At 44.5% G+C, this 26,020-nt stretch overlaps 1 protein-coding gene across 5 annotated transcripts in view; it reads right to left on the reverse strand.

Annotated features, from left to right (window-relative positions):
* Positions 1-26,020, reverse strand: part of DLGAP3 (DLG associated protein 3) — an 856,617-nt gene that overhangs the window by 173,722 nt on the left and 656,875 nt on the right. For all 5 annotated transcript variants that reach the window (XM_063954417.1, XM_063954415.1, XM_063954413.1 and 2 more), the window contains one exon: positions 24,069-24,303. In XM_063954417.1, the coding sequence (XP_063810487.1) occupies positions 24,069-24,303 (235 nt within the window). The remainder of the gene's footprint in view (positions 1-24,068; positions 24,304-26,020) is intronic.

The following is a 26,020-nucleotide window of genomic DNA, read 5'->3' on the forward strand; positions in this document are numbered from 1 at the left end:
TTGTTTTTGGAAGACAACCTCATGTCATGATTGATCCACACAATGATCAGAAATACACCAATGAGGTGACAGTACAGTACCTTATTGAGATGAGCCAGCATTTGAGAACTTGACAAAAGAACTTGAAACTGTTGATTGCTGGTATGCCAAATACTAACTGTCTTGATTGTGAACCAAGAGACTGTGTGATTGTTCTTACGCTCAGGTTGCCTAATAGACAGGTGGGAAGGACCCTACCAAGTTTTGTTGACAGCACTATCGCAGTGAAAGTAGCCGAGAGAGAGACTTGGGTCCACGATTCCCATTGCAGGAAAGTCGGTAAATCGGAAGGAACTCGTAAATGGAGTGAGATCGCAAAAGTATCACCAGAGACTCTGTTCCGTAAAGACTGAGAGGCGGCACTGTTTAACACTACCTGAGCGTACTAAAGGATTGCAGAAAGACCAGTCATTGTAATTGATTTGTTATGAACAAGAGTTGTTTTGTTCTGTTTCTCTTTTCCCTCTTTCCCGCTGACAAACATTTTTTTTTTCAGGACATTCTATTTTTGTGAGGGTTTTTTTATGAGGAGTCGAGTGTGGGACTGGAACTGGTTCTGGAGGAAGGTGTGATTTCCTTATGGGATCCCAGGATTAGCCGATCAGTTTGTTAAAGTCAGAGAAAACTCAAAGGTCTAGTAGTTATGGAGTTCGGAAGTAATCAGGAACAATCAAACAATGGCTATTCACACATTGCAGATAAAGAGCTCATTAATATATGTGGAAGAAAGGTTTATGAGTGGCTCTCCCCGACCTCCGAAGGTTTATGTTATTTAGGAAGGACACTACTTATAACCCTTGTTCAGTGATTAAACAGACCTAGCATACGTTCCGGAAATGGAAACAATGTTCAGAAAATGATAGGAATATGTAGATCATGAAAATTTTATGTCACTTTCACAATTTGTTTGTGTCTTCTTCATCTACCCAGCAGAAACTCGATCGAATCCAAACATCAGTGTACAAAGACGTAGGTACATGTATGTGTGAAATGTTCATCGCAAATCAGACATTATAGGCCAAAGCACTGTCCCAGCATACTCTATAGGTTGAATGTTGTCCCACACCCAACCAGTGGTCCCGTGACCGCCGAGTGCATATAGAGGATGTCTCGTCCTCCTCCCTGTCTTCCCCAAATATAGTCAAGTGTCTGATTTGCGCAATGAATACATACTTGTGTCTAGGTCACCGATTATTGTCTGAAATATTTTTTTTTCTTATGTTAATAATTAATGCCAATTATTGTTTACTGCCAAAGGGTGGACTGTCGAAGTCAAAAATATTACATAGAAAGAACATACAGACTCCACACATATAAGTCGCTATACTTGCAAATACGCGCAGCGAGCACAGCAATATATGGTAACATACGCACTTACACGGACATGCCACAGAGATGGATTCGACACTTATTTCATACAGTACATAATTATAATAATATCAAGCGCCAGACATCATAATGATTTAAAATTATATAATGGAGTAATGTCATGTATGTGTGTATGTGTATTATTGGAACGAAGCAAGATACACCTGTCATATTTGGTATTAAAGCAAGCAGATTAATGTGTAGATTAATTTGATACTTGTTATTAAGTGGTAGGACATTGCAACAAATAGTTATGATTAAATGTATGAAAGCTAAAATCCCTTTTATTAGAACAATAGATATTCCAAATAGGTGGTGGGCAGGAAACTCAAGCCAGCCCCTTTTGATGTCTTCAAGGCTGAACCTGTTTAGCATACGAACAGACCAGTGACTCATCATGAATGAGAAAGTTCCCTCCCCCAAACTAGATAACACATTACAGAGACACACAGGAGGGAGTTGCTGTTTTGTCCCAGACGATGATGGAGGTGCATCTAGACAAGTTCCTGCATGATTTTACAGAGAGAGAGAGAGAGTGATATGGAGGGACGAATTTATATGAGAAAGATATGGTAATTGTATCGCTGGCCTGTAACTGTATGTATTAACTGCTTACTGTATGAATTGCAACCATGTAACTATATGTATACTGTACATTGTAATATATTGAATACATATCCTTTTAATAACAAATATATACATCAATGAGCTTTGGAACTCCGATAATGTGTGGGTGTATTGTTTTCTCTTATGGGATGCAGTGTTTTGCTATATATAGCGCACATTCATGGCACATGGTAATAAGAGGTGCAGGCGTTTACAATATATATTAGAGTGGGCATTTTAAATATTTGTTAGAAAGCAATTTGGTATTTACAATATCTAGACTTGTGTCTGCACTCAACAATAACTTTTTCTGATTAACAGCGGGGTGCTCCAATAAAGATCAACAAAAAATTGATCCAAAATACACAATTCAAAAAAAGTGTGCACTCTCCATACAAAAATTCAAATGAAGAAAAAATTATTTATTATGACAATACTCACAAAAACATGACATAGCCAAAGTGCATACGTGCAAAGTAGACATTTCAGTCCATATAGGACCTTCCTCAGGACAAGCAACAGGACATCAGTTTAGATCTGATCGCTGCTGTGCATTGTCGCACAGCGGGGCAATCAGGTCATAATAGCGCATGCGTATGCACTGCAATGCGCATGCTTTGGACAACAACGGGTATCGCCGGTCAGCGACGGGATGGTGCAAAAAATCCATTCGCAAGCTAATTGACAGGAGGAAGCCATTTGTATGTTGTAACTGACCGTTTATTGGGAGTGTTCGGGAAAACGCAGGCATGCCCAAGCGTTTTCAGGGAGGGTGTCTGACGTCAGCTACGGCCCCCATCAGCCTGATTCAATCGCACTGGATAAGTAAGTCCTGGGCTGCTCAGAGACTACACACACAGAATTTTAGCAGCTCGGCATTGCACACTTGCACAGCGAAAATACACTCCCACTGCAGGTGGCGACTATCTGATCGCAGGACAGCAAAAACTGCAGCCCAGATCTGAATGACCTCCAGAGTCTCTTTGGCTATGTTGCTGAACTGATGTTCTGTTGCTTGTCCTGAAGAAGGTCTTATAAGGACCGAAACGTCGACTTTGCACATATGCACTTTGGCTATGTCATGTTTTTGTGAGTATTGTCATAATTAATAATCTTTTCTTCATTTGAATTCTTTTATGGAGAGTGCACACTTTTTTTGAATTGTGTGTGTAGGAAGTTATGTCATAATTATTAGGAAAACTGCATTATAAGAAAAAAAATTTGCCTACAGTCTTCTGCTTTTATACAGTACGTTCACATAACTTGGTGACTTCTAATATCAATAAAATTTAAAATAGGGGGTTCATTATGCCACAAATACAATGCTGGTCATTCCGAGTTGTTCGCTCGCTAGCTGCTTTTAGCAGCATTGCAAACGCTAGGCCACCGCCCTCTGGGAGTGTATCTTAGCTTAGCAGAATAGCGAACGAAAAATTAGCAGAACTGCTACTAAATATTTTCTTGCAGTTTCTGATTAGCTCCAGACCTACTCCTAGATTGCGATCACCTCAGTCCGTTTAGTTCCTGGTTTGACGTCACAAACGCCCTGCATTCGGCCAGCTACTCCCCCGTTTCTCCAGACACTCCCGCGTTTTTACCTTGAACGCCTGCATTTTTTAGCACACTCCCTGAAAATGCTCAGTTACCACCCAGTAACGCCCCTTTCCTGTCAATCATTCACCGATCAGCAGTGCGACTGAAAAACGCCGCACGAACACCAGCAAATCTACTAAGTTTTGTGTTAAATAACTTAGCGCATGCGCTCTGCGTACCATGGGCATTTAGCAACAAATTGCAGCATAGCGAAAATTGGCAACGAGCGAACAACTCGGAATGACCACCAATATATACATCTGGAAGTACACATTATTTTATAAATTAAACTTTATTTGGTTTTAAACGATCACTCTGCCTTTTGTGCAATATCACTCAAATTACTGAAGCAGTGTTCTGTTTTAGACTCTAGTGTCCAGTAAAATGTGTGAAATGTAGCTGCCATCATATTTACTTGCTAATGTGTTTGCACCTTCACTGCATTATTAGATTTGAAAGTCTAATTTGGTGTTTGCGCATCTAGAGCTCCCATAGTTTGTTGTAGTATATAAGAGTGAACATACTTGATCTCATAGGCAAATGGGGGAGAGGCTTCCAATTGTCTGGAAACCTCCTTCCCCGCAGCCTGGCCAGTGGCCACTACATGCAGCATAAAGGGTAGATTGCAGCTGATGCGCATGCCCAGTGGCCTCAGATTTTACTACTAAGAGGTGTATTTATCAACATTATTTTTACTAAAATAATGTGAAAAAGGGTGTTTTCACACTCTTTTCACATTATTTTAGTATCACCTGAATGTATTAAATGGCATTTGGAGAAGTTTTCATGAAAAACTGCTCCAAACCCTTTAATTCACTTTTTTTTAGTAAGCCACATCACATTTCCCATACTTATAATGGGAAATGTGATGTAGCCAAATTTACAAAAAGAAAAAATGTGAAAAATACCACAGTGTGCCCTGTGATAATCTTGCCAGATCAGGCTGGCGAGATCACAGGGCAGCACTGCGATCTGCACCCTTTTGCCTAGCTTTCTCTGCCCCTGGCAGAGAGAGCTGAGCAGGGCCCGGGCTCCAGTGATCAGCTATGTGTGTTCAATGGACATACAAGCTGATCAAAGTGTAAAATGAAAAAAGAAAAAAAAAAGTAAAAAAAAAAGCCCAAAAACCATACTCACCTGTCCAGGGAGCCGGTGAGCGCTGCCTGGCACCCAGTTCCCCATATGAGGCAGCACACTTTACAGCACCGGAGGTCACTGCAGCACACAGGATCCCGCGCCCGCAGGGCCGGATTAACAATGGGGCGGGTGGAGCTGCAGCTCCAGGCCCCCCCAACACAATAGGCCCACAGCATCTGCTGTGCTACTGCAGCCAGGAATTTTTTTTCCCAGCTACAGCAGCTTACAAGCTCCGCTCCCTCCGGCCGAACGGCTCAAACACATGGGCAGGGCATGACAGAACTTGGAAGGGGCGGAGCTACACGGGGTCCAGGGGGCGGGGCTACACGGGACACTGAGGCTGCCTGCTTCTCACATGGCTGCAGCTGCTGTGAGAGGGAGAGTTGAAGCTGCTGCACATCCAGGGACGGTCCATCCAGTAAGACTACTCTATGCTGTAGTGTGTATAATGTAGAGGGAATTGTATGTGTGTGTGACTTCCATGTGTATGTATATGTGAGCTTCTGTGTGTGCTATGTGTGTGACTTCCATGTGAACTTGGCTGTGATATAGCGTGGGGGACGGTGTGTGTTTGATACAGTGCAGGGAATGTGATAAAGCATGGGGGAGGGAGTGTGATAAAGTGCAAGGGAGGGAGTGTGATAAAGCACAGGGGAAGGTAGCGTGATACAGTGCAGGGGGAGGGAGTGTAATAAAGTGCAAGGGAGGGAGTGTGATAAAGCACAGGGGAAGGTAGCGTGATACAGTGCAGGGGGAGGGAGTGTGATAAAGTGCAAGGGGAGTGTGATAGAGGGCAAGGGGAGGGAGTGTGATAAAGTGCAAGGGAGAGCGTATGATAAAGCGCAGGGGAGGGAGTTTGACAAAGCGCAGGGGAGGGCGTCTGATAAAGCGCAGGGGAGGGAGTGTGATAAAGTGTAGGGCGCAGGAGAAGGTTGTGTGATACAGCGCAGGGGGAGGGGCAAAGTGCAAGGGGAGGGAGTGTGATAAAGCGCAGGGGAGGGCGTCTGATAAAGCGCAGGGGAGGGCATCTGATAAAGCGCCGGGGAGGGCGTGTGATAAAGCGTAGGGCGCAGGAGAAGGTAGCGTGATACAGCGCAGGGGGAGGGAGTGTGATAAAGTGCAAGGGGAGGGAGTGTGATAAAGCGCAGGGGGAGGGAGTGTGATAAAGCACAGGGGGAGGGAATGTGATAAAGCGCAGGGGGAGGGAGTGTGATAAAGCGCAAGGGGAGGGAGTGTGATAAAGCGCAAGGGGAGGGAGTGTGATAAAGCGCAGGGGGAGGGCGTGTGATAAAGCGCAGGGGGAGGGAGTGTGATAAAGTGCAGGGGAGGGAGTGTGATAAAGCACAGGAGGAGGGAGTGTGATAATGGGCAGGGCTCAGAGGAAGGGAGTATGTTAGTGTGATACAGCGAAGGGGGGAGTGTGATAAAGCGCAGGGGGAGGGAGTTTGATAAAGCACTGGGGGAGGGAGTGTGTGACTGTGATAGAGCACGGGGAGGAGCCAATGTTTTTGTTTGAATTTTCCTTTCGGGTGCCAATGTGTCTTAAGAATGATGACCAGCTCAGTGGTATGAATATGAAGTCAATTGTTTTCCCATAACTGGAGATTTCTCAAGGTGATGTAAAAATTTAAAAGTGGTTATATCGTTTGTGTATCGGTGAGTGCCCTGTTAGTGGAAAACCGCCTACGTGTGGTTACCGTTGGATGCAGTGACATTACAGGTAGCACCCTTACTGATGAGACTGCGGGAGGAGTGCATATTGCTTTATAGAACTATATATATATATATATATATATATATATATATATATATATATATATATGGGTGGTATTCATGTGACCGCCGGTCAGCTGACCGACAGTCACATGACCTCCTCCACCAGCCCGACGGGTCACTGTCCCGATGGTCGGCATGCCGACCAACAGGGACTATTTCCACTCGTGGGTGTCCACGACACCCATAGAGTGGGGATAGAACCCGTGGCGACCGCAGGTCGCCACCGAGCCCGCAAGGGGCTTGCTGCACTCGCCCCTCCCCGCCGGGATCCCGGCGTCGGTATGCTGCCGGGATCTCGGCGTCGGTAAGCTGACCGGCGGTCAGGAGACCGCCGGTCAGCCGTACTACACCCATATATATATATATATATATATATTGGAGAAATATGTCTGGCACTCCCCCGTGGGCTAATTGAGCAAGGCTCACGCTCCGGTGCCCTCCCGAACAGACCCGACAGTCTGTATATCTATTGCACTGGAAAGAAGAGGCGGCACTCTGGAGACTCTGGTAAAGCAGTGAACTCTGTCAGGTGAGACTTTATCAACGTATCGGGGTACAAGCCCCCGTCTTCAGGACACACAGTCTATATATATATATATATAACGTGGTAAATAGTCAGCGGCACTCAGAGACTTTTCAGTGATCAAGAGATGTATTGAAAATTACTGCATGTTCCAACGTTTCGGGTCTGACATGTCCCTTTGTCAAGGTGAGTAACTTGAGTTACTCACCCTCAATAAAAACCGAAACCCGCTCCCCTGTCCCCCAATATTTTGTGTGTATAGCACCAGAATATAATACAGATTGTCCTCTCATTTTGCTTTGTACATTTTAGCAACATTAAAACAGGATTCAGTCAGGATCCCTGTAGTCGGGTTCCTGGCAGTCGAAATACCAACGCCAGAATCCCGACAGTACTCGGAATCCCGACATTGATCACTATCTCGGCGCTGTAATCCCGAACAATTTCACAGAGCACCAGAGATAAACTGCAAGAGGGGGGAGGTTAGGTTTAGGCTGTGGGGGGAGGGATTGAGGTTAGGGTTAATCTGCGGGGAGGGAGAGTGAAGGTTAGGCACCCCCGGGGAGGGTTAGGCTGCGGTGGGTATATGTGTGTGTGTGTGTGTGTGTGTGTGTGTGTGTGTAGGTGGTGGCAGGTTTAGGGTATGGGAAAGGTGGGTTAGGGGGGGTTAGGATCAGGGTTAGCTTAGTTATGTAGTGCATATCGATATTTTCAACATTGGGATGCCGCTGTTGGAATTTTGACAGCTGGCATCCCATACTGATACTAACCCCATTAAAACATATATAATAACCAAAAAATTGGGCTTGATTCTGAGTCAAACTCAGGCACATCCGTGTGTGCATCTTTTGCCGCTGTATGCTAATATTGGTACAAGCCCTTCTTTGGTGTACAGCCGTGCGTGTGCATATGCAAGCAGTGACCTTTCAGCTTCTTTAGACATTGCAAACCCTCTTGGTTCAACTATCTATCTATCTATCTATCTATCTATCTATCTATCTATCTATCTATGTGAATGTATGTATGTACACATACTACTATATGCTGGGTCACCTCAGTCTTCCCCCTGTTCTGCCCTGTCCAGACGACCCCCCCCCCTCCAACCCCACCCCCTCTAGCCACCATTCCTGATATATCTTTTCAGCATAACTACTTATTACAAAGGTAAAGTCTTTTATTACATATAGAAAGATTTCATCCCTGAGCGACCTGTAACCTCTTTTGTTGAGAGGTTTCATATTTATGTCATCACTAAGCGCCATTTTCCATATTACAGTCACATTAACAAGAGATGTTTTCCTTTGTTCGTTTGTAGATTCTCACATTACACTGTTGATATAATGGAATAAGTGAGGGAGATTGAGATTTTTCAAGGTAGGCGCTAGTCACACCCCCTGTGCAGACCACACCCTCACAACATCTACCCCCCCCCCCCAAATTACTAGTCACGCCCCCATAGTGTTTTCAAATCCCCATGCGGTGGCATAAAATAGGCCCTTCATAAATTTCAGCTCCAGGCCCATATGGACCTTAATCTGGCACTGCGCGCCCGGCAGCCCAGCAGGAGCAGCGCGGACCGGCTCCCTGGAATGGTAAGTATATTGATCTGCTGGGGAGGGTGCGCGGCGCTCGGGGGTAGTCGTGATGGGGGTATCGACCGAGCGGTGGCGGTGTCAGCGGGGGCGGCACATGCGCAGCAGGACATCGGGGTATTTTTTACAAAAAATACCCCGATGATGTGCGGAGTGTTATCGCAGGGACAGAGCTTGACCGCAAGCTCTGTCCCTGCATGCGATAATTGATACATCCCTGCAATGTAATCAATTATCGCAGTGCGAGTTGGGGCGATTTTATCACCTGTCACGGGGATAAATAGGCCCCTAAGTCTTAAGTGTGTGTGTGTGTGTGTGTGTGTGTGTGTGTGTGTGTGTGTGTGTGTGGATCTGAGTGCTCTGTCATCACATCAGAGAGAGAATATAGTGAGTGGCTAACCAGGATCATTGGGCCTGCATATGTGTGAAGTACTGCATTACATAAATTGCACTTTGTTTGGGTCAGACGATAGCTTGTTATATGCTAATTATGCATCCTTCATGAGCTGGCGACAATCGCTGTAAAATCAAATATTTGGAAACCCCCCTCCAGATATCCTGCATTTGCCCCTGGATCTGGAATTAACCACGTCAGAGAACTGGGCTAAGATGGCTATAACTGTTGTTGGTATTTGGCGGTCATAATGGGCAATAATGTCAAAACAAAACATATAGGCCACAGTGTTCTAAAGCGGCAGTGTTAAAGAAAAACACATTTTAAACGTATTACAACTTATTGAACAGATAGAGGAGTGGCTGGCTCAGCTAAAACAGTATACAACCTATAATAAGAACCGAGTAAATCCGAGTAAAACCGAATCCGCTCATCTCTAATAATAACACTCCTTGACAATTTGGGCCTGTGTATATCTGCTGTACACTGTATCCCCTAGCCCTTTTCTATTTTATTTTATAATAACACAAAGTTCCCCCCAGGTTAATGACCAATTTTGGTCCATGGCTGAGAGGTAGCATCAGACATTTAAATGAACTAACTTTTAGTAATGTGTTCCTTTTCAGATATGCAGTCCAAATTTAACATTCCCCCCAAAAAACTTTTTTCTGTACCTCCAACTAATTATAATCCAATTAAGCAATACCTATCATGTAGACCTCTATCCACCATCGAATCTCTCAGTCTCAGACAAGCTTCAACAAACGTTCTGGTAATTTTGTTTATCGCGATTCACATGAGTCTGTGAGACTCGTGTTGACAGAAAATATTGCCTCAAGCTTGATTTATATAACAGTAAAAGAAAATGTTTCTAACAATTCATATGGTATTATGCACCGACTAGACTGAAAAAGATCCATCAAGACTTATTGGACAGATGTACTGCAAAGGACCTAATTCAGACCCGATCGCTGCAGCGGGAGCGATTGTAGACTGATGCCCTATGTCTAGTGTGCACGCTCAGCAGCCGCACTGCGCGTGCACACCCAGTGAGATGCAAAAGCATCTCACTGCTGCAATCGCTTCTGCCTGATTGACAGGCAGAGGTGGTCGCGGGGCCGATGGGGACGCTAGAACGCCGTTGGGGGTGTGCGGTCCGGACAATGCAGGCATGTCCGGACCATTGCTGGGGCTGACCACAGCAGCTGCGTGACCCAGAACGTGGCGGGTAACCACCTGCCAGTGCAGCCAGGCTGCACAGGCAGGGAGCTATTTAGCAGGTGTAAAAGTATTGCCGCCGTGCGATGCTTTCGCTCCTCTGCTGGGGGAAGGGAGGGGGTTTTGGGGCCTGACATGCGGGGCGGACTAGTCCTGTGCTAGGTGTCCCCACGCATGTCAGAGAAACTGATTGTAGGTGTGTTAATTTTAGCACATCTACGATCAGGTCTGAATCACCCCCCCATAGTACAGAATGGGTATGAGACTCATGGTTGACAGTATCTAGGTCGACACCCAGTAGGTTGACACCTGTTGGTCGACAGTGGCTAGGTCGACACTAGAAATAGGTCGACACAGCCATTAGGACGACATGAAAAAGGTCGACATGCTTTTGTTGTTGTTGTTGTTTTCTTCGTAAAGTGACCAGGAACCTCAATTAGTGCACCATGTCCCCTCGCATTGCTCGCTTCTCTCACCATGCTTCCGGCAAGGTGCCTCGCTGCGTTCGGCACAGGTTACCGTTCCCAATCGTAGTCCACGTGGATCGTTAAGTATGAAAAAGTTAAAAAAATTATTATTATTTTTTTTTAAATCTCATGTCGACCTTTTTGCATGTCAATCTTGTTCATGTTGACCTAATGGTCGTGTCGACCTATTTCTAGTGTTGACCTATCCATTGTCGACCAATAGGTGTCGACCTAATGGGTGTCAACCTAAGTGGTGTGGACCCTGAGTTCGGATACCGTACAGAACTGGTGGAGCTGTCTGAAATTAGTTGGTTTAAGGTTGGATGTAAAGAGTTTATTCACTTTATGCGATTTTATATCAAAATAAGTGGATATGCCACATCTGTCATCAACAGAACTTTATACATTCATTGCATTACATTACTAGAATTATCAAAAACACATCTATATCCTTTGATAAAATTTGGAGTTCATGGATGTTGTTATTTAACGGTCTTTCTCCATCTTTATGACTACAGTTTTAGTCTACGGAGTTGACCACATCTCTCTTTCTACTCTCTCCCTTCCCTCTTATTCTTACAGTCTGTCATGCAATTCCTCCCTTCCCAGGTATAGGATGCCTCATATTACCCTATTTTTGAGCCTCTTATCTTCAAAATACCAAAGAGGAAGTTCAAGAGGCTAGAGTGGAGCATGGCGAATTGCATCCTCACACAGTGGAGGCAGGGTCTGGTTATGCAAACTGCATCATCCGTCCATTGCACAAAACATAGAGAAGCAGGAGATGGGACAGTGGCCCAATATCCTGCAGTTATAGGCAGACTCATACTAACTGTTCAACGTGATTCCCATATTTAGGGGAGTCCATTCTGGAGGCAATGAATACCTGACGTTGTGAGTTTCCTGAGATGCCAGTGTGACAAAGATGTGACATTTCTACGCAATCAGCAGTAACAGAATTGTCTCTTATGTAAGTGTATAAAAAGACCCTTGGGTGGGACAACATGGCTGCTAAGCTGTGTCCTGTAGTTGATTTAACTTTGTCCAGAGAAATGAGAAATTTATGTTCAGGAAACAAATAAATATCTCTTATCTTGTACCAGTCATAAATGTTTGGGGGTGGAAAATTGCATCTTTCATTCTCAAACAGCCAGACCTGGCCAAGCTAGGCCAGGAATAATAAATTAAAGTAGAATGTCACCTCTTGGGGGTTGTGGAATGGTGTACTCCTCTGGGCTAGCTCCCTCTACCCAATCTATTGAAAGAGCTTTGTGGATAAAGCACATGATGCCTTCATGTCCAGTGTCCAGCACTGACCTAGTTAAAAAGCAAAAAGGTGGGAGGGAGGAGTGAAACTGCACAGGTATAATCTTACTTCTCCCTCAATGCTCAATGTTCATTGTTTTTGGGATTCAGCTTTGTGCTGAGTGATGCAACCTATATGCTCAATTGTGAAGTTTCCTACATCGGAAGTTCTTTTGAGTAAGTGTTAGACTTCTGAAATATTATTTTCCTCTTGTTTTCTGAGATTTATATGTACTGTCTTTCCTGTCCATTTGTAATCTTTTTATAATTATATCTTTGATTATTTTGATTGGATTAAAATATAATTAATTCTAGCATATTCTCTGTGTCTCTTGGTGAATCTGTGAGCCTGTGAGGCCAAAGCTACGTACCGAAGTGTGAGTGTGCAATTAATAATTCTGCATGAAAGTAAGAGAAAGAGCTTACCTAGCATGGTATCACTAAAGGAACTTTTGCTGGTGGCAGTTACCAGGTTTTCATTAACCACACGTGCTGAGGTAACCATAAGTCACTAATGGCGAGTCTTAGATTGAAGTATCTGGGAAATGAGCCGGCCGGTTGTGACAAAAGTATAAGTGCACAGATGGAGCCCTGGTCATCTATCCCTATAATAGGATTAATTGAGCCAGTGCTGTCGGACTTAATCCTCTGCTGTAATGACTTAATGCCCTGCTGTATTATTCTCTCTGTATTGTATTGCAGCTGAGAACAATAGATGAAAGGCTTATGCTAATAAACCTTGGTGCACCTACGCGCAACAGAGAAGGCTAGATGAGCGAGGCTCCATCTGTACGTAGAGATGACAAATGAAACTAAAATGTATTACCTGATCAAAAATCAACCTTCCAAGGTGATGCAGTGACTCAAGAGAAAGTCTTTGGTGATTAAATAACTTTCAATATGCAAATTGTTTTCTTTTATAGTGGATGTTTAAGTTAATTTGAACACAACTTATTGTAGCTCTAGTGGGTACAATAATACAATCACACTGCAGATAGAGGGCCTGCTTCTGTGGTGGTGGTGGTGGTGGATGTTGCTGTGTCTGTACATGTGTCTGTTCGCAAATTCACGGTAGCGATAATATACACATGCTGGTGTCAGCGTGGCCCTTCTGCAGATGCCTGTGCCTGAATGTGCAAGCACTGAGAAGCCCACTTTCTGTGCCCATGCATGCAGCAACACCGCTGGTGCTTCTAGTCACTCACCCACAGGTGCACCATTGCCACTTGTACCTGCCCTATGGGAGGTGCAGTGTCTCGGTCTGAGCATGGCCTCTGTGGAAGTGGCTGTACTTGTAAGAACACTCTCACTGGCACGTCTGCAACTCTCACTAGCACATCTGCGACACTCCCATGGCATGTCCATGAAATTATTATTATTTTTTTGCATTCACTTCAGGCCACCTCCCATTCCCCAACCACTAAAGCCCATCACTTTTCTACCGTCTTTCTGATAATGTCAGATTCGATCGCAACAGCAACTTTGTGTATACACTCATGTTAACTCGTGCACCTTATGTCTTTCTAGGATTTTGTCTCACACAGTAGCAAATATGAACATCAGCACTGTGTGACCTATGTCATGCAAATAGTTAAAACTGGACTTCTAATTAAAAATGGCTTCTATACAATAGGTCAGCACATGTGTGAGGCTTTTGTTCTCTTTTAACACTTACATTTCCAGAAAGCATTTTACTGGCACATAAGCAAATTCCATCTGGTTTATTAATTGATAAATGTGTATCTTCACATTATATGTTCCTTTACATAGATATGGGTACCAAAATTAAGTCTAGTAAATCTAAATGCATGTACACCACAGGAAAACGTATCTAAATATTTCAGATGTGATAACATAATATACTCTAAAAGGTTGAACTATATGGACCAATGTATTTTTTGTAACCTTACTTAGGCTGGGTACACACTATAAGGGATGCGGTCAATATCCCGCTGGCCGGAATACCGACATCGGAATCCCGACCGGCACAAACCCGACATATTCTACCTCCGCGGGTGTCCACGACACCCATAGAGGGAGAATAAATTAGTGTGCCGAGCTTAGCGAGGCACTGTGCGCACAGCATGGCGAGCGCAGCGAGCCCACAAGGGGCTGCATTGCGCTCGCCCCTGTCAGGATTGTGCTGGTCGGGATTCCGGTGTCGTATTCCGACCGCCGGTCTCCCATACAGCGGGATTTCGTACTGATCCCCACTACAAACGTGTATCTCGGCCAACAGGAAAAGATGGGGGTCAGCCGTACACACTGAACTATATAGTTTGCGATCATGCAATATATCGTTCATGTCCACATTCAGCTGTACTGTCGGGCACCGAGTCATACCATCAGCCGTGCAACACAGCTTATGGGAAACCCTCGATGTTGGCGGTGTTGCATACACATTAGACAATGTGCACAATGTCAGTCCGAACCGCTGGGTCCGACGACACATCATCTATTGTGTACCCATGCTAACTATGTACTTTACACTAACACCTCCATTACATAGATGTACTATCAGTATAATAATGTTATTCATAAAGAAGAAATCTTTTTTTGTCAGGACTCCCTTCAAATACACTGCTCAAAAAAATAAAGGGAACACTAAAATAACACATCCTAGATCTGAATGAATGAAATATTCTTATTAAATACCTTATTCTTTACATAGTTGAATGTGCTGACAACAAAATCACATACAAATTATCAATGGAAATCAAATTTATTAACCCATGGAGGTCTGGATTTGGAGGCACACTCAAAATTAAAGTAGAAAAACACACTACAGGCTGATCCAACTTTGATGTAATGTCCTTAAAACAAGTCAAAATGAGGCTCAGTAGTGTGTGTGGCCTCCACGTGCCTGTATGACCTCCCTACAATGCCTGGGCATGCTCCTGATGAGGTTGGCGGATGGTCTCCTGAGGGATCTCCTCCCAGACCTGGACTAAGGCATCCGCCAACTCCTGGACAGTCTGTGGTGCATGGAGCGAGACATGATGTCCCAGATGTGCTCAATTGGATTCAGGTCTGTGGAACAGGCGGGCCAGTCCATAGCATCAATGCCTTCGTCTTGCAGGAACTGCTGACACACTCCAGCCACATGAAGTCTAGCATTGTCTTGCATTAGGTGGAACCCAGGGCCAACCACACCAGCATATGGTCTCACAAGGGGTCTGAGGATCTCATCTCGGTACCTAATGGCAGTCAGGCTACCTCTGGCGAGCACATGGAGGGCTGTGCGGCCCCCCAAAGAAATGCCACCCCACACCATTACTGACCCACTGCCAAACCGGTCATGCTGGAGGATGTTGCAGGCAGCAGAACGTTCTCCTTGGCGTCTCCAGACTCTGTCACATCTGTCTCATGTGCTCAGTGAGAACCTGCTTTCATCTGTGAAGAGCACAGGGCGCCAGTGGCGAATTTGCCAATCTTAGTGTTCTCTGGCAAATGCCAAACATCCTGCATGGTGCAGGGCTGTAAGCACAACCCCCACCTGTGGACGTTCGGCCCTCATACCACCCTCATGGAGTCTGTTTCTAATTGTTTGAGTAGACATATGCACATTTGTGGCTTGCTGGAGGTCATTTTGCAGGGCTCTGGCAGTGCTCCTCCTGTTCCTCCTTGCACAAAGGCGGAGATAGCGGTCCTGCTGCTGGGTTGTTGCCCTCCTACGGCCTCCTCCACGTCTCCTGATGTACTGGCCTGTCTCCTGGTAGCGCCTCCATGCTCTGGACACTACTCTGACAGACACAGCAAACCTTCTTGCCACAGCTCGCATTGATGTGCCATCCTGGATGAGCTGCACTACCTGAGCCACTTGTGTGGGTTGTAGACTCCGTCTCATGCTACCACTAGAGTGAAAGCACCGCCAGCTTTCAAAAGTGACCAAAACATCAGCCAGAAAGCATAGGAGCTGAGAAGTGGTCTGTGGTCACCACCTGCAGAACAACTCCTTTATTGGGGGTGTCTTGCTAATTGCCTATAATTTCCACCTGTTGTCTATTCCATTTGCACAACAGCATGTGAAATTGATTGTCAATCAGTGTTGCTTCCTAAGTGGACAGTTTGATTTCACAGAAGTGTGATTGACTTGGAGTTACATTGTGTTGTTTAAGGGTTCCCTTTATTTTTTTGAGCAGTGTATATTGCAAGTGTCAGTATGGGAAACATATGTTTTCCGTAGTGCACGGTAACATTGTTTGTGATCATAGGTGATCACCGGACAATAAGTACTAAGGGGACCTATCATTTGAAAGAGGTCACTCCCCCATCCTTTTTTTATAAAATGAGTGCCCCTTAATTTTTCAATGCCAGGTTGGGGCAGATCTTCTCTCACCCCTGCACTGTATGACTGTTCTGTAGTGCAGTCACAGTCACAGTGATCTCTATGGGGGCATAACGTTTTATAAAAGGAACCCCCTTTTTTCAAATGAGGGTGCCCCCATCTTTCTAGTTGCTGGGGGTAGGGAGACAGGGGGACTTAAAATTCATCTCCCATATCTTTCATTCTTTTTTTCCCCCTTCTATTTACAAAAGTGATGTTGTGCACACTAATCTGGAGCTTGCCTAGCGACCGCTGGGCAAATGTAAGCTTGGTATGCGGTCGCTAGGCAAATGCCAGATTAGTGTGCACAACATCATTTTTGTAAAGAGAAGGGGAAAAAAAGAATTAAAAATATGGGAGATGGACTTTAAGTGCAGGTAAGTTTTAATTTTTTTCACACACTGATCAGCCTCTGATCTATCAGACACACATGGCTGATCACATTAGCTGGATATGAGCTCAGCCTTCACAGCCAGCAGGCAGATAAAACTTTGCAGGAGTAGGGGAAACAGAGGTAAGCCTGAATAACGCTATCTCAAGATAGCGTTATTGTCACAGGGCTCCCCCTGTATTTTTTTTTACAATTTTTACTTAGTATATTTGGGCAGATCACATTTCTCAATACAAGTACAGTTGCTTAAAAAAATTTAATTTAAGGGCTTGGGGGAGAATTTTGCAAATTCTCCTCCAGCTGCCCAGTACTAGATTTGGGTGATTCTAAAATAATGTGAAAATGGTATAAAAACACCTTTTTTAGCATTATTTAGTAAAATAAAATTATTTTGATAAACATGCCTGTTCATATCTTTATCTTTTTTATGTTATTTTAGAGAAAAAAAGAATACAAAAGAGAAAAGAAAATGCAATACCTATGTTTCAGATCTGTGCTATTGGTTTTTAATAAACAAAACACCTCTATTACAGAAACGTACAAAAATATACAGTACACACTAGTCACCAGAGGTGTCCCAGCTTTTAACACCAGATGTGTACTTACATTCTACACTAGGTAAAGCTTGCTTTGCAATGGGGCGTTGATATGTATTCTTCTTTCAGTATTATTCGAGCACTACAACATTATAGTCAACACGTTTTGGGTTTTTTTTTCACATACTTTCTTAACATTTGCTTGATTTACTATCCACATGGACATCTACTGGGAATAGTAACCTGTGGCACGTTTAGCTGAGTGAGCCACATTGCCCGAAGTGTGGTGACCGAAGCGAGCCTGCAAGGGTACACGTCTGTCCTGATGATGGTCACATAAAATGAAATATAAAAGATTTGTCCCCAAAAAATAAAAAAACATATGTTGACCATTTGTGTGTAGACCATTGTCACGTCGACCTTTTAAACCTATCAACCTTTTGTACCTGTCTACCTTAAGCACTGTCAACCTTTTCATCTGTCGCCCTTTTGTACCTGTTGATCATTTGATGTCGACCTAAGAATGACTGTTGACTATAATATTGTCAATCCAATGATCCACATCCACAGTATATGTGAGATCTTGAGATACATAATTACATACATGGGGGGTCATTCCGAGTTGTTCGCTCGCAAGCTGCTTTTAGCAGCTTTGCACACGCTAAGCCGCCGCCTACTGGGAGTGAATCTAAGCTTCTTAAAATTGCGAATGAAAGATTCGCAATATTGCGAAAAGACATCTCTGCAGTTTCTGAGTAACTCGAGACTTACTCGGCATCTGCGATCAGTTCAGTGCTTGTCGTTCCTGGTTTGACGTCACAAACACACCCAGCGTTCGCCCAGACACTTCTCCGTTTCTCCAGCCACTCCCGCGTTTTTCCCAGAAACGGTTGCGTTTTTTCACACACACCCATAAAACGGCCAGTTTCCGCCCAGAAACACCCACTTGCTGTCAATCACATTACGAACACCAGAACGAAGAAAAAACCGTGAGTAAAATTCCTAACTGCATAGCAAATTTACTTGGCGCAGTCGCAGTGCGGACATTGCGCATGCGCACTAAGCGGAAAATCGCTGCGATGCGAAGAAATTTACCGAGCGAACAACTCGGAATGACCCCCATTATGTAGACAAAAATGACTGGACACCCCCCCACTTCCGCACAAGTGAATGGTGTCTCCTGCAGCAGACATGTTCGTGAAGGTATATGCATCTGTCACTCCAATTCCTCCCAGTTTCTCAGTGGGGTTAAGATCTGGACTCTGAGCTGGCCAGTCCATCAGGGTAACCAAATTTTCTGTATACTAGTCCACCAACAACCTGGAAACATGACATTGCGCAGCCTACAATGATCCCCTTTTCAAACTTGGTTAGCTACTATTGGCAAGCCATTTCATTAGCAAATGATCTAATCAGTGCCCCTCTGCCCATTTTATACCTTCATGGACTGGTAGAGTGGCACTAATTAGATCATTTGCTAATGAAATGGCTTGCCGGAAGGAGCTAACCAAGTTGAAAAGTGGCTTACCGTATGCTGTGCAATGTCATGTTTCCAGGGCGATGCTGGACTGGTATACAGAAAATTCAGTAACCAGGATGGACTGGACAGAACTAAACCCATATGAGAACCAATGGGACGAATTGGAGCGACAGATGCATTCTAGACCTTCTTCAGTGTCACAGTTAGTCACTGTACTTAAGGCGGAATGGCAAAACATACCACCTGCTGTTCTCCAGAAACTTGTGGACAGTTTGCCAAGGGGTGTAGTATGAGTGGCCAGCGGCCGGCATCCCGGGGGCCAGCATACCGGTGCCGGGATCCCGACCACCGGCATACCGACAGCTGGGTGAGCCCTAATGAGTCCCTTGCGGGCTCGCTGTGCTCGCCACGCTGTGCTCGCCACGCTGCGGGCACGGTGGCTTCTCCCTCCAGGGGGGTCGTGGACCCACAAGAGGGAGAATATGTGTCGGCATGCCGAAGGTCGGGATCCCGGCGCCGGTATGGTGGTTGCCAGGATCCCGGCCGGCGGCATACTGAAGACCACCCTTGCCAAGAAGGGTGTCTGGAGTAATCACTGCACATAGTGGACCTGCAAAGTACTGATGTCAATAATATCTCATTGATGTATTTGCTGTTAGTATCCAATCACTTTTGTTTACATAGTGTAGTTAAATTACTGCACTTTCTGTACTCTATCTGCATGTAAATATTTGTTGTTGTTTTTTTGTTATTTTATGCTGGTGCATGATATAATCCAGACTATTTGAGCAGCATGTTAGTTATTCAGGATTCTCATGAAAACCAAAATCTCCTTTTTATCACATTGAGCACATCATTTGACGTGGCAAGCAATTAATGTTGTAAATTTATTCCACTAAAACAGGGGATTCCAAACTATGTGCCACAAGCAAACACCACTCGCTGGCAGCCTGAGATCACCCCCTCACTAGACAACCCAAAACGTTTTTGTTTCTTTCTACTGTAGAGAGAAGCACCGCAAATGTGACAAAATCCCCTCTGTTTTCTTTGCTACATACACACACATTTACAGTAGTTTATTGGTAGCACCAACAGCAAATATCTTTCTGTTTTGTATACATATACAGTATGGCATTAATATTACCACGCAGTTGGTACCATGTACAATATGGGTAAAACTGAGCGCAGGCATATTTTGCCTAGTGCTATCACTCCAGGCGCCGGCAAAGTTAGAGGGTACGCTGCCACCTCCCTCTCCCCCTTGATGTGGCGTGGCCCACTGTACAGGCAGCCGCAGAGCAGGAGGAGAAGGAGCAGATGGAATGCACACTGACTCAGACTTTGAGACTAGGTAGGGAACAGGGCAGGCCAGAGGCGACAGCAGGAGGTACTGAAAGTCGGCACATGCTGGAGCTCTGCCGTCCTCTTTATATGGCTGATTGTGTGCTTGTAGCAGTGCAGCAGGGTTACTTCTGTCCTGTAGCACCACACTCTGCCTCCGCAGCTGCAGTACCTTTCTCTGCCCTAGCTGCTGCAGCACCTCTTTCTGCCCCAGCTACTGCAGTACCTCTCTCTGCCCCGGCTACTGCAGCACCCCTCTCTGCCCAAGCTGCTGCTGCAACACCTCATTCTGCCACTCGGTGCTGGAGCACCTCTCTCTGCCCCTCAAGCTGCTGCAGAGAAACTCTCTCTGCCCCTCAGGCAATTCTGGAATGTTATTTTCATTGAGACATAGTGGGATTATCAGGTCTGGGATGGCAGTTCTAGGGAAGTATTTTCTTGGGGGAATATCATGTCGGAGGGGGGGGGCAGTTTTGGGGCATTATTATCATTGAGAGTTTGGGGGAAGGGTTCAGGTCTGTGGGGGGGTCACATTTGGGGCATTTATTTTCATTGAGGCATTGGGAGATTATCAGATCTGGGGTGGTCAGTTTTGGGGCATTATTTTCTTTGAGAGATTGGGGGGGGATATTAGGTCTGTGGGAAGTCACATTTGGGACATTATTTTCATTAAGGGATTGGGGGTTGTGAGGTCAGGTCAGTCGGGGCATACATAGTTTTTAATTTCTTTTAATTGAACAAGTAAATAGTTAAATAGAGCTACTTCCATAGCAGCTCTACTGTTGTGTAAAGTGTATAATGGACTCTACCATGGCATAACATGTATAAGGGGCTCTACCATGGTTTAATGTGTATAAGGGTCTCTACTGTGGCATAATGTGTATAAGCGGACCTATTGTGGCGTAACGTGTATAAGTGGCTCTACTGTGGCATAACATGTATAAGCAGCTCTACTGTGTGGCGTAAAGTGTATAAGAAGCTCTATTGTGTAGCGTAACATGTATAAGGGGAACTACTGTGTGGTGTAATGTGATTTGGTACTATTCTGTGGCCACGTTCCTTCCACATGAAGTCATGGCCCTATATTTTTGTTGTACACCTTTGGCGCGCACTGTCCATGTTTTAAACATGGAGGCATCCAAAAGGAAACTTTTGCCTTGATCTCCACAATGTCAATAACTGGCCCTGTCACCAATTTATATTTTTTTCTTTTCAAATGTAATATGCTACCACTTGTTGGCCAGGACCCCAATTCAGGACAGGGGAGGGGGTTCCAAAACATACCCTTGCCCTGGGCACCATGGCACCTAGCTATACCTCTGGCGCTGATAGCAAATATCTTTCTGTTTTGTATACATATACAGTATGGAATTAATATTGCCACGCAGCTGCTACCATTTACAATATGGGTAAAACTCAATGCAGGCATATTTCTTTTCTGTTTTCTTTCTATCTTGGTATGACCTATTTGTAATTGGATTGAGCCCCATTGAGGGCACAAATATTACACAGTTCTTTACATGAATATTTAATCAATCACATCAGTCCCTGATCCAGTGGAGCTCCTAAACTATATTCCTTACCACATGAAAACAAAGGGTTTATCCTATTAGCTGTGGTAAATTATTGCAACTAATGGATCCCCCATGGGACATCCAATTAGCTTTGACCGTCAGCACTTATCAGGGAGAAGGCTTAGCATGCTTCAAGCATACAAAGCAGAACCCCCTACAAGCAGCCGACAGAGGGGGTCATTCAGTTCTGATTGTGGATATGTTAAATTTGGCACATCTACAATCAGTTACTCAGACATGCGGGGGGGGGGGCACCCAGCACAGGGCTACACACCGTGTCCTGGGTCACAGTAGCTGCGTGTGATGTCACGCAGCCGCCGCTGCACGCCCCCGCAATGATGTAGACATGCCTGCGTTATCCAGACCGCAGCCCATCAACGGCGTTAGTGTCCTGCAGTACTCAGCTCCTGTCACAGATGAGGAGCAGACAGTGTAGGCACTAGTCTACAGGAGCAGCACAGCATCTCCAGGGATGTTGAACACCAGGGCCGTTTTAACGGCAGTGTAGGCCCCTGGGCAAAGCAATGCACTGTAGGGAGTGTTCCGCCCAGGAAGCAGGACCTGGAGCAGTAATTTCTACTAAGTACTCCTTTACTGGTCAGATAGGGGGTGTTTTAAGAGAGATGCGGCGGGAGAGGGAACACTAAAATGTAGAAGGGGGGCATTTCCAGGGTGGTAGGGGGTGATTAATACACGGGGGACAGGCGAATAGTGGAGTGGGCTTAATATTTATCATTTTCCAGTGGGAGGGCAGCTTGCTTGACCACATATATCTGTGGTTACTGAGGGTGGATTTCTGATCTTTCAATGGTATACAAAACTAGACAGCCCCACCTTTCAGGAGGTACCGGGGTCTTGGGGATCGAGGTTCAGGATCCATAGCAATCCACCATCAAAATATAAAACCACATCCCAGGAGTGTGGAGCAGGGGCCAGCTGCTGGAGGGGCTGATATCTCCGGTTCTGGGCATAGTAGAGAAAAGCTGCGAGTGTTCACCAAAATGGGAGAGTCCCTGCTTTTGGAGTATACCCTCAGAAAAATCTAAGTCTGAGCAAATAACTGGTTTAGATGGGGACCGCTGCTTTGAAGTAAGATATCTCCGGTTCCCCAGGGACAATTTAAAAAAATCTGGTACCCCGGGAAAGAGGGAACCCTCAGCTATAAGACTAGGGCCATTAGATGCCTGTGGCCCTTGGGAAACTTAATGGGCAGCTGCCCATTAAGCCCAATGGAAAAGACAGCCCTGCTGAGCACGCCCCCTTGGGCCACACCTCTTTATACCAGGCCACGCCCACATTTATGGTGTACATGGGGGTTATGGAGTGTGCACCGGGTGTCACCAGACCCAGTGACGTCTCTATCAAGAGGGGCTATTTGCGCAACTTGAGCAACAGTGAGGACACATCTGTATTGTGTATTCAGGTCTATTTTTATCATTTATTAATTGAATCATGCAAGAAGATGCTCTATCTTCATATCTAAATTCTAAACCATAAAACCCATCCATGAAACGTGATACATCCACAGTCAATATATCTAGCTTTTCCATCCTTTCCCCAGCACACAAGCACACCTTATTCCTCAGCAACATTACATTATTATGAGACAGTGTGTGATAGATGTGTGATAAAGAATCAGTAACAAGAATGGAGAAGAAATTTTGTAGGCTCTCAAGAAGAAAGAGAGTGAGAGGCAGAACATACATCTCTTGCTAACTGGCAGATACAATTATTTAATTCACTATCAGAGTGACAAGCAACACATTGTTTAACACAAGCCATGACCTCACACTCATGAACAGCAGCGCCTGACCTTTGAGAAAGGTCTCTTTCTATTAGCTACATTTTTTTATTTTATCAGCAAAGATATATATCAAAGTCCAGAATTATAATTTAGTATTCCAGGACAGGTGACTAGCTAACAAACACTGATCTCTTGATCTACTGTATTGAAGCCTTAGTGAGCCATTATATTATACAGTTATATTATTTTATCTGAATCATAGCAATTCCTTGTGTTATCTAGATAAAAATGGGTAAAAGAAATAAGAGATGGCAAACGTGGAAGTTACATACTGTTATTTTATATAAAAAGAAAAGTGGCTGGGAATTGTGCTGATGGCTGTACTGTATCTTCCATAACATTTTTTTTTCTCTTAGATCAGTACTCATAGGTCTGAAAAGATTAGGTTCAAATAATGAAAAAGAAAGAAATCAATAGAATCAGGTTTGAACACAGAAGAAAGAGGCAAGAAAAGAGAAAAGGATATTAAACATGAGAACAACTTATGGTGAATGCAATGAAGACATATGACTAAGCCTTGAGATGTTGGTTGTAGAAAGGTTACATTGCAAGGTCATCAGCAAATTATGCTAGCTGATGTATGCAGTGGACACTTACAAGAGTTGGGCTTGAGAATACTGCTGGCAAGGGTTGGTCCTGAAGGGCCGGACATGGAAAAGACAGAGATGCAATCGTCATCCTGGGAGCAGCCAGCTTGGATGGCACGGAGGTAGCTGTGACTGCGCATTCGGAAACAACCAGGCAGATCCAAGGCTTCAACAGCATGAGATTCCATCTCACTGAACAGCGATTCACATGTAGCCCCTGGCTGGTGGTTTAGCTCACCCTTATTCTGAAAAGTGAAGAAGACTACAATCACAAACAAAGCTTATGTCACGCCATACCTGCCTGACCAATGTCCGAATTAGTTTAGTTTTTGTGAAATAGTAGCATCCATGTTGCAGGTAATAAAGTTACTGATCAATGGCAATTACAGGGAAGAAGAACTTCAGACCATCTGCAAGTTTTGTTCCACCTTTGGAGAAGTTTAAAGGATTTTTCAGTTAAATGCAAAACTTAAAATTATAAAATTATACGGAAATTTAGGACTTGCATTACAGGCAAAATCTTCATTATACCTGTTAACAAACTCTGATCACATAAAACTATAAATAACACCCCTTTTACACCAAGCCACTGAATCGGAATATTGCAACCCGGTTCTTGGCTTGGTGTGAACCGGTCGACCCAGGTTGTGTGTCCAAGACCTACCAGGATACTGGATGTCATTAAGTACTGATTTTCAGTACATCACGCATGCTCAGACCGGGTCCTGCGGCATAGGTTTTATAAAAATGGAGGCATGTCGCCGTCCTCTAGGGGGTGGGAAGAGGCCAGTGATCTCCATTGTAGGATGGAGATTTCCTGAACCTTACGACTGTTGGGGGCCGCAAGCCGCTGGATAGTGGGTTCTTTGGTCTGGGTGTGGATTATTAGATTTCCACTAAAAGGTCTACAGTTAATATGTTTACCATTAATGGTAGACAGGCATTAGGTCAACAGTGTCAAAAGGTCGATAAGGTAAAGAGGACGACACGGAATAGGTAGAAACTAGACAGTAGAAAAGATCGACAGGGTCAAAAGGTCGACATTGAAATGGTCAACACAAAAAATACCCAATTTTTAAATTTTTTTTGGGGGGTGTTTTGTCACTTTTCTGCCACAAACAAGCCACATACAGTAAGTGTAACAGGTGCCTCGCTCCGATACCAATGTGCTTGGCCCAGGTTACTATTCCCAATCATAGTCTATGTGGATGGTAAAGTATGAAGAAGTTGAAAAAGATGAAAAATAAAATAAAAAAATTGTCTACCATATGTGTGTCAACCGTTGTCATGTCGACCTTTTGACCTTGTCAACCTTTTACGTGCAGACCTTTTGACCCTGTTGACATTTTGACCCTGTCGACCTAATCCATGTCTACCATTAGTGGTTGACCTATTGACTGTAGACCTTTTGATCCGATATTGCATCCTAGGATGCAGCTCAGATCAATACTGCCGCAGGAGGTGTCTGCATGTAATAGATGCCTCCTGCTGCCTTACCATACAGCGCTATCGCAACAGTAATAGTACCTCCGACCGCATCTGAATGACCCCCACAATGCGGTCTGAAAGGTATGACCTGGGTTATTTTACCCAAGTACCTTTCAAAGCTGCTATTTGGCTGTGTTTCTTGAGTCCTGTCTCAAGGGAGTCATATGACACGGCGGACATGGCAGGTGCGGATGCGACACAAGTGCAGTGGGAGGGCGATAACCTGGATCCAACGGGCATTAAGAATAGGGTTTAGCAGCTGTGACATGGCTTGAAACTGTGTTCACTTTAGCCAGATTGGAACTGGGGTTTTGGTGTGAAAGGCGTATAACAGAATAAGGGCTACTTGGCTTGTTTTATTAGATTTTATAATAAAAAATAAATTAGTTTTGCGATCTCAAGTGAATTATTATTTTTGAATAACAAAAATACAGATTTAATGAAGCATTACCACTTGGCAATTACAAATAAAAG

The sequence above is a fragment of the Pseudophryne corroboree genome, chromosome 2 (genome assembly GCF_028390025.1).
Source record: "Pseudophryne corroboree isolate aPseCor3 chromosome 2, aPseCor3.hap2, whole genome shotgun sequence".
NCBI lineage: Eukaryota > Metazoa > Chordata > Amphibia > Anura > Myobatrachidae > Pseudophryne > Pseudophryne corroboree.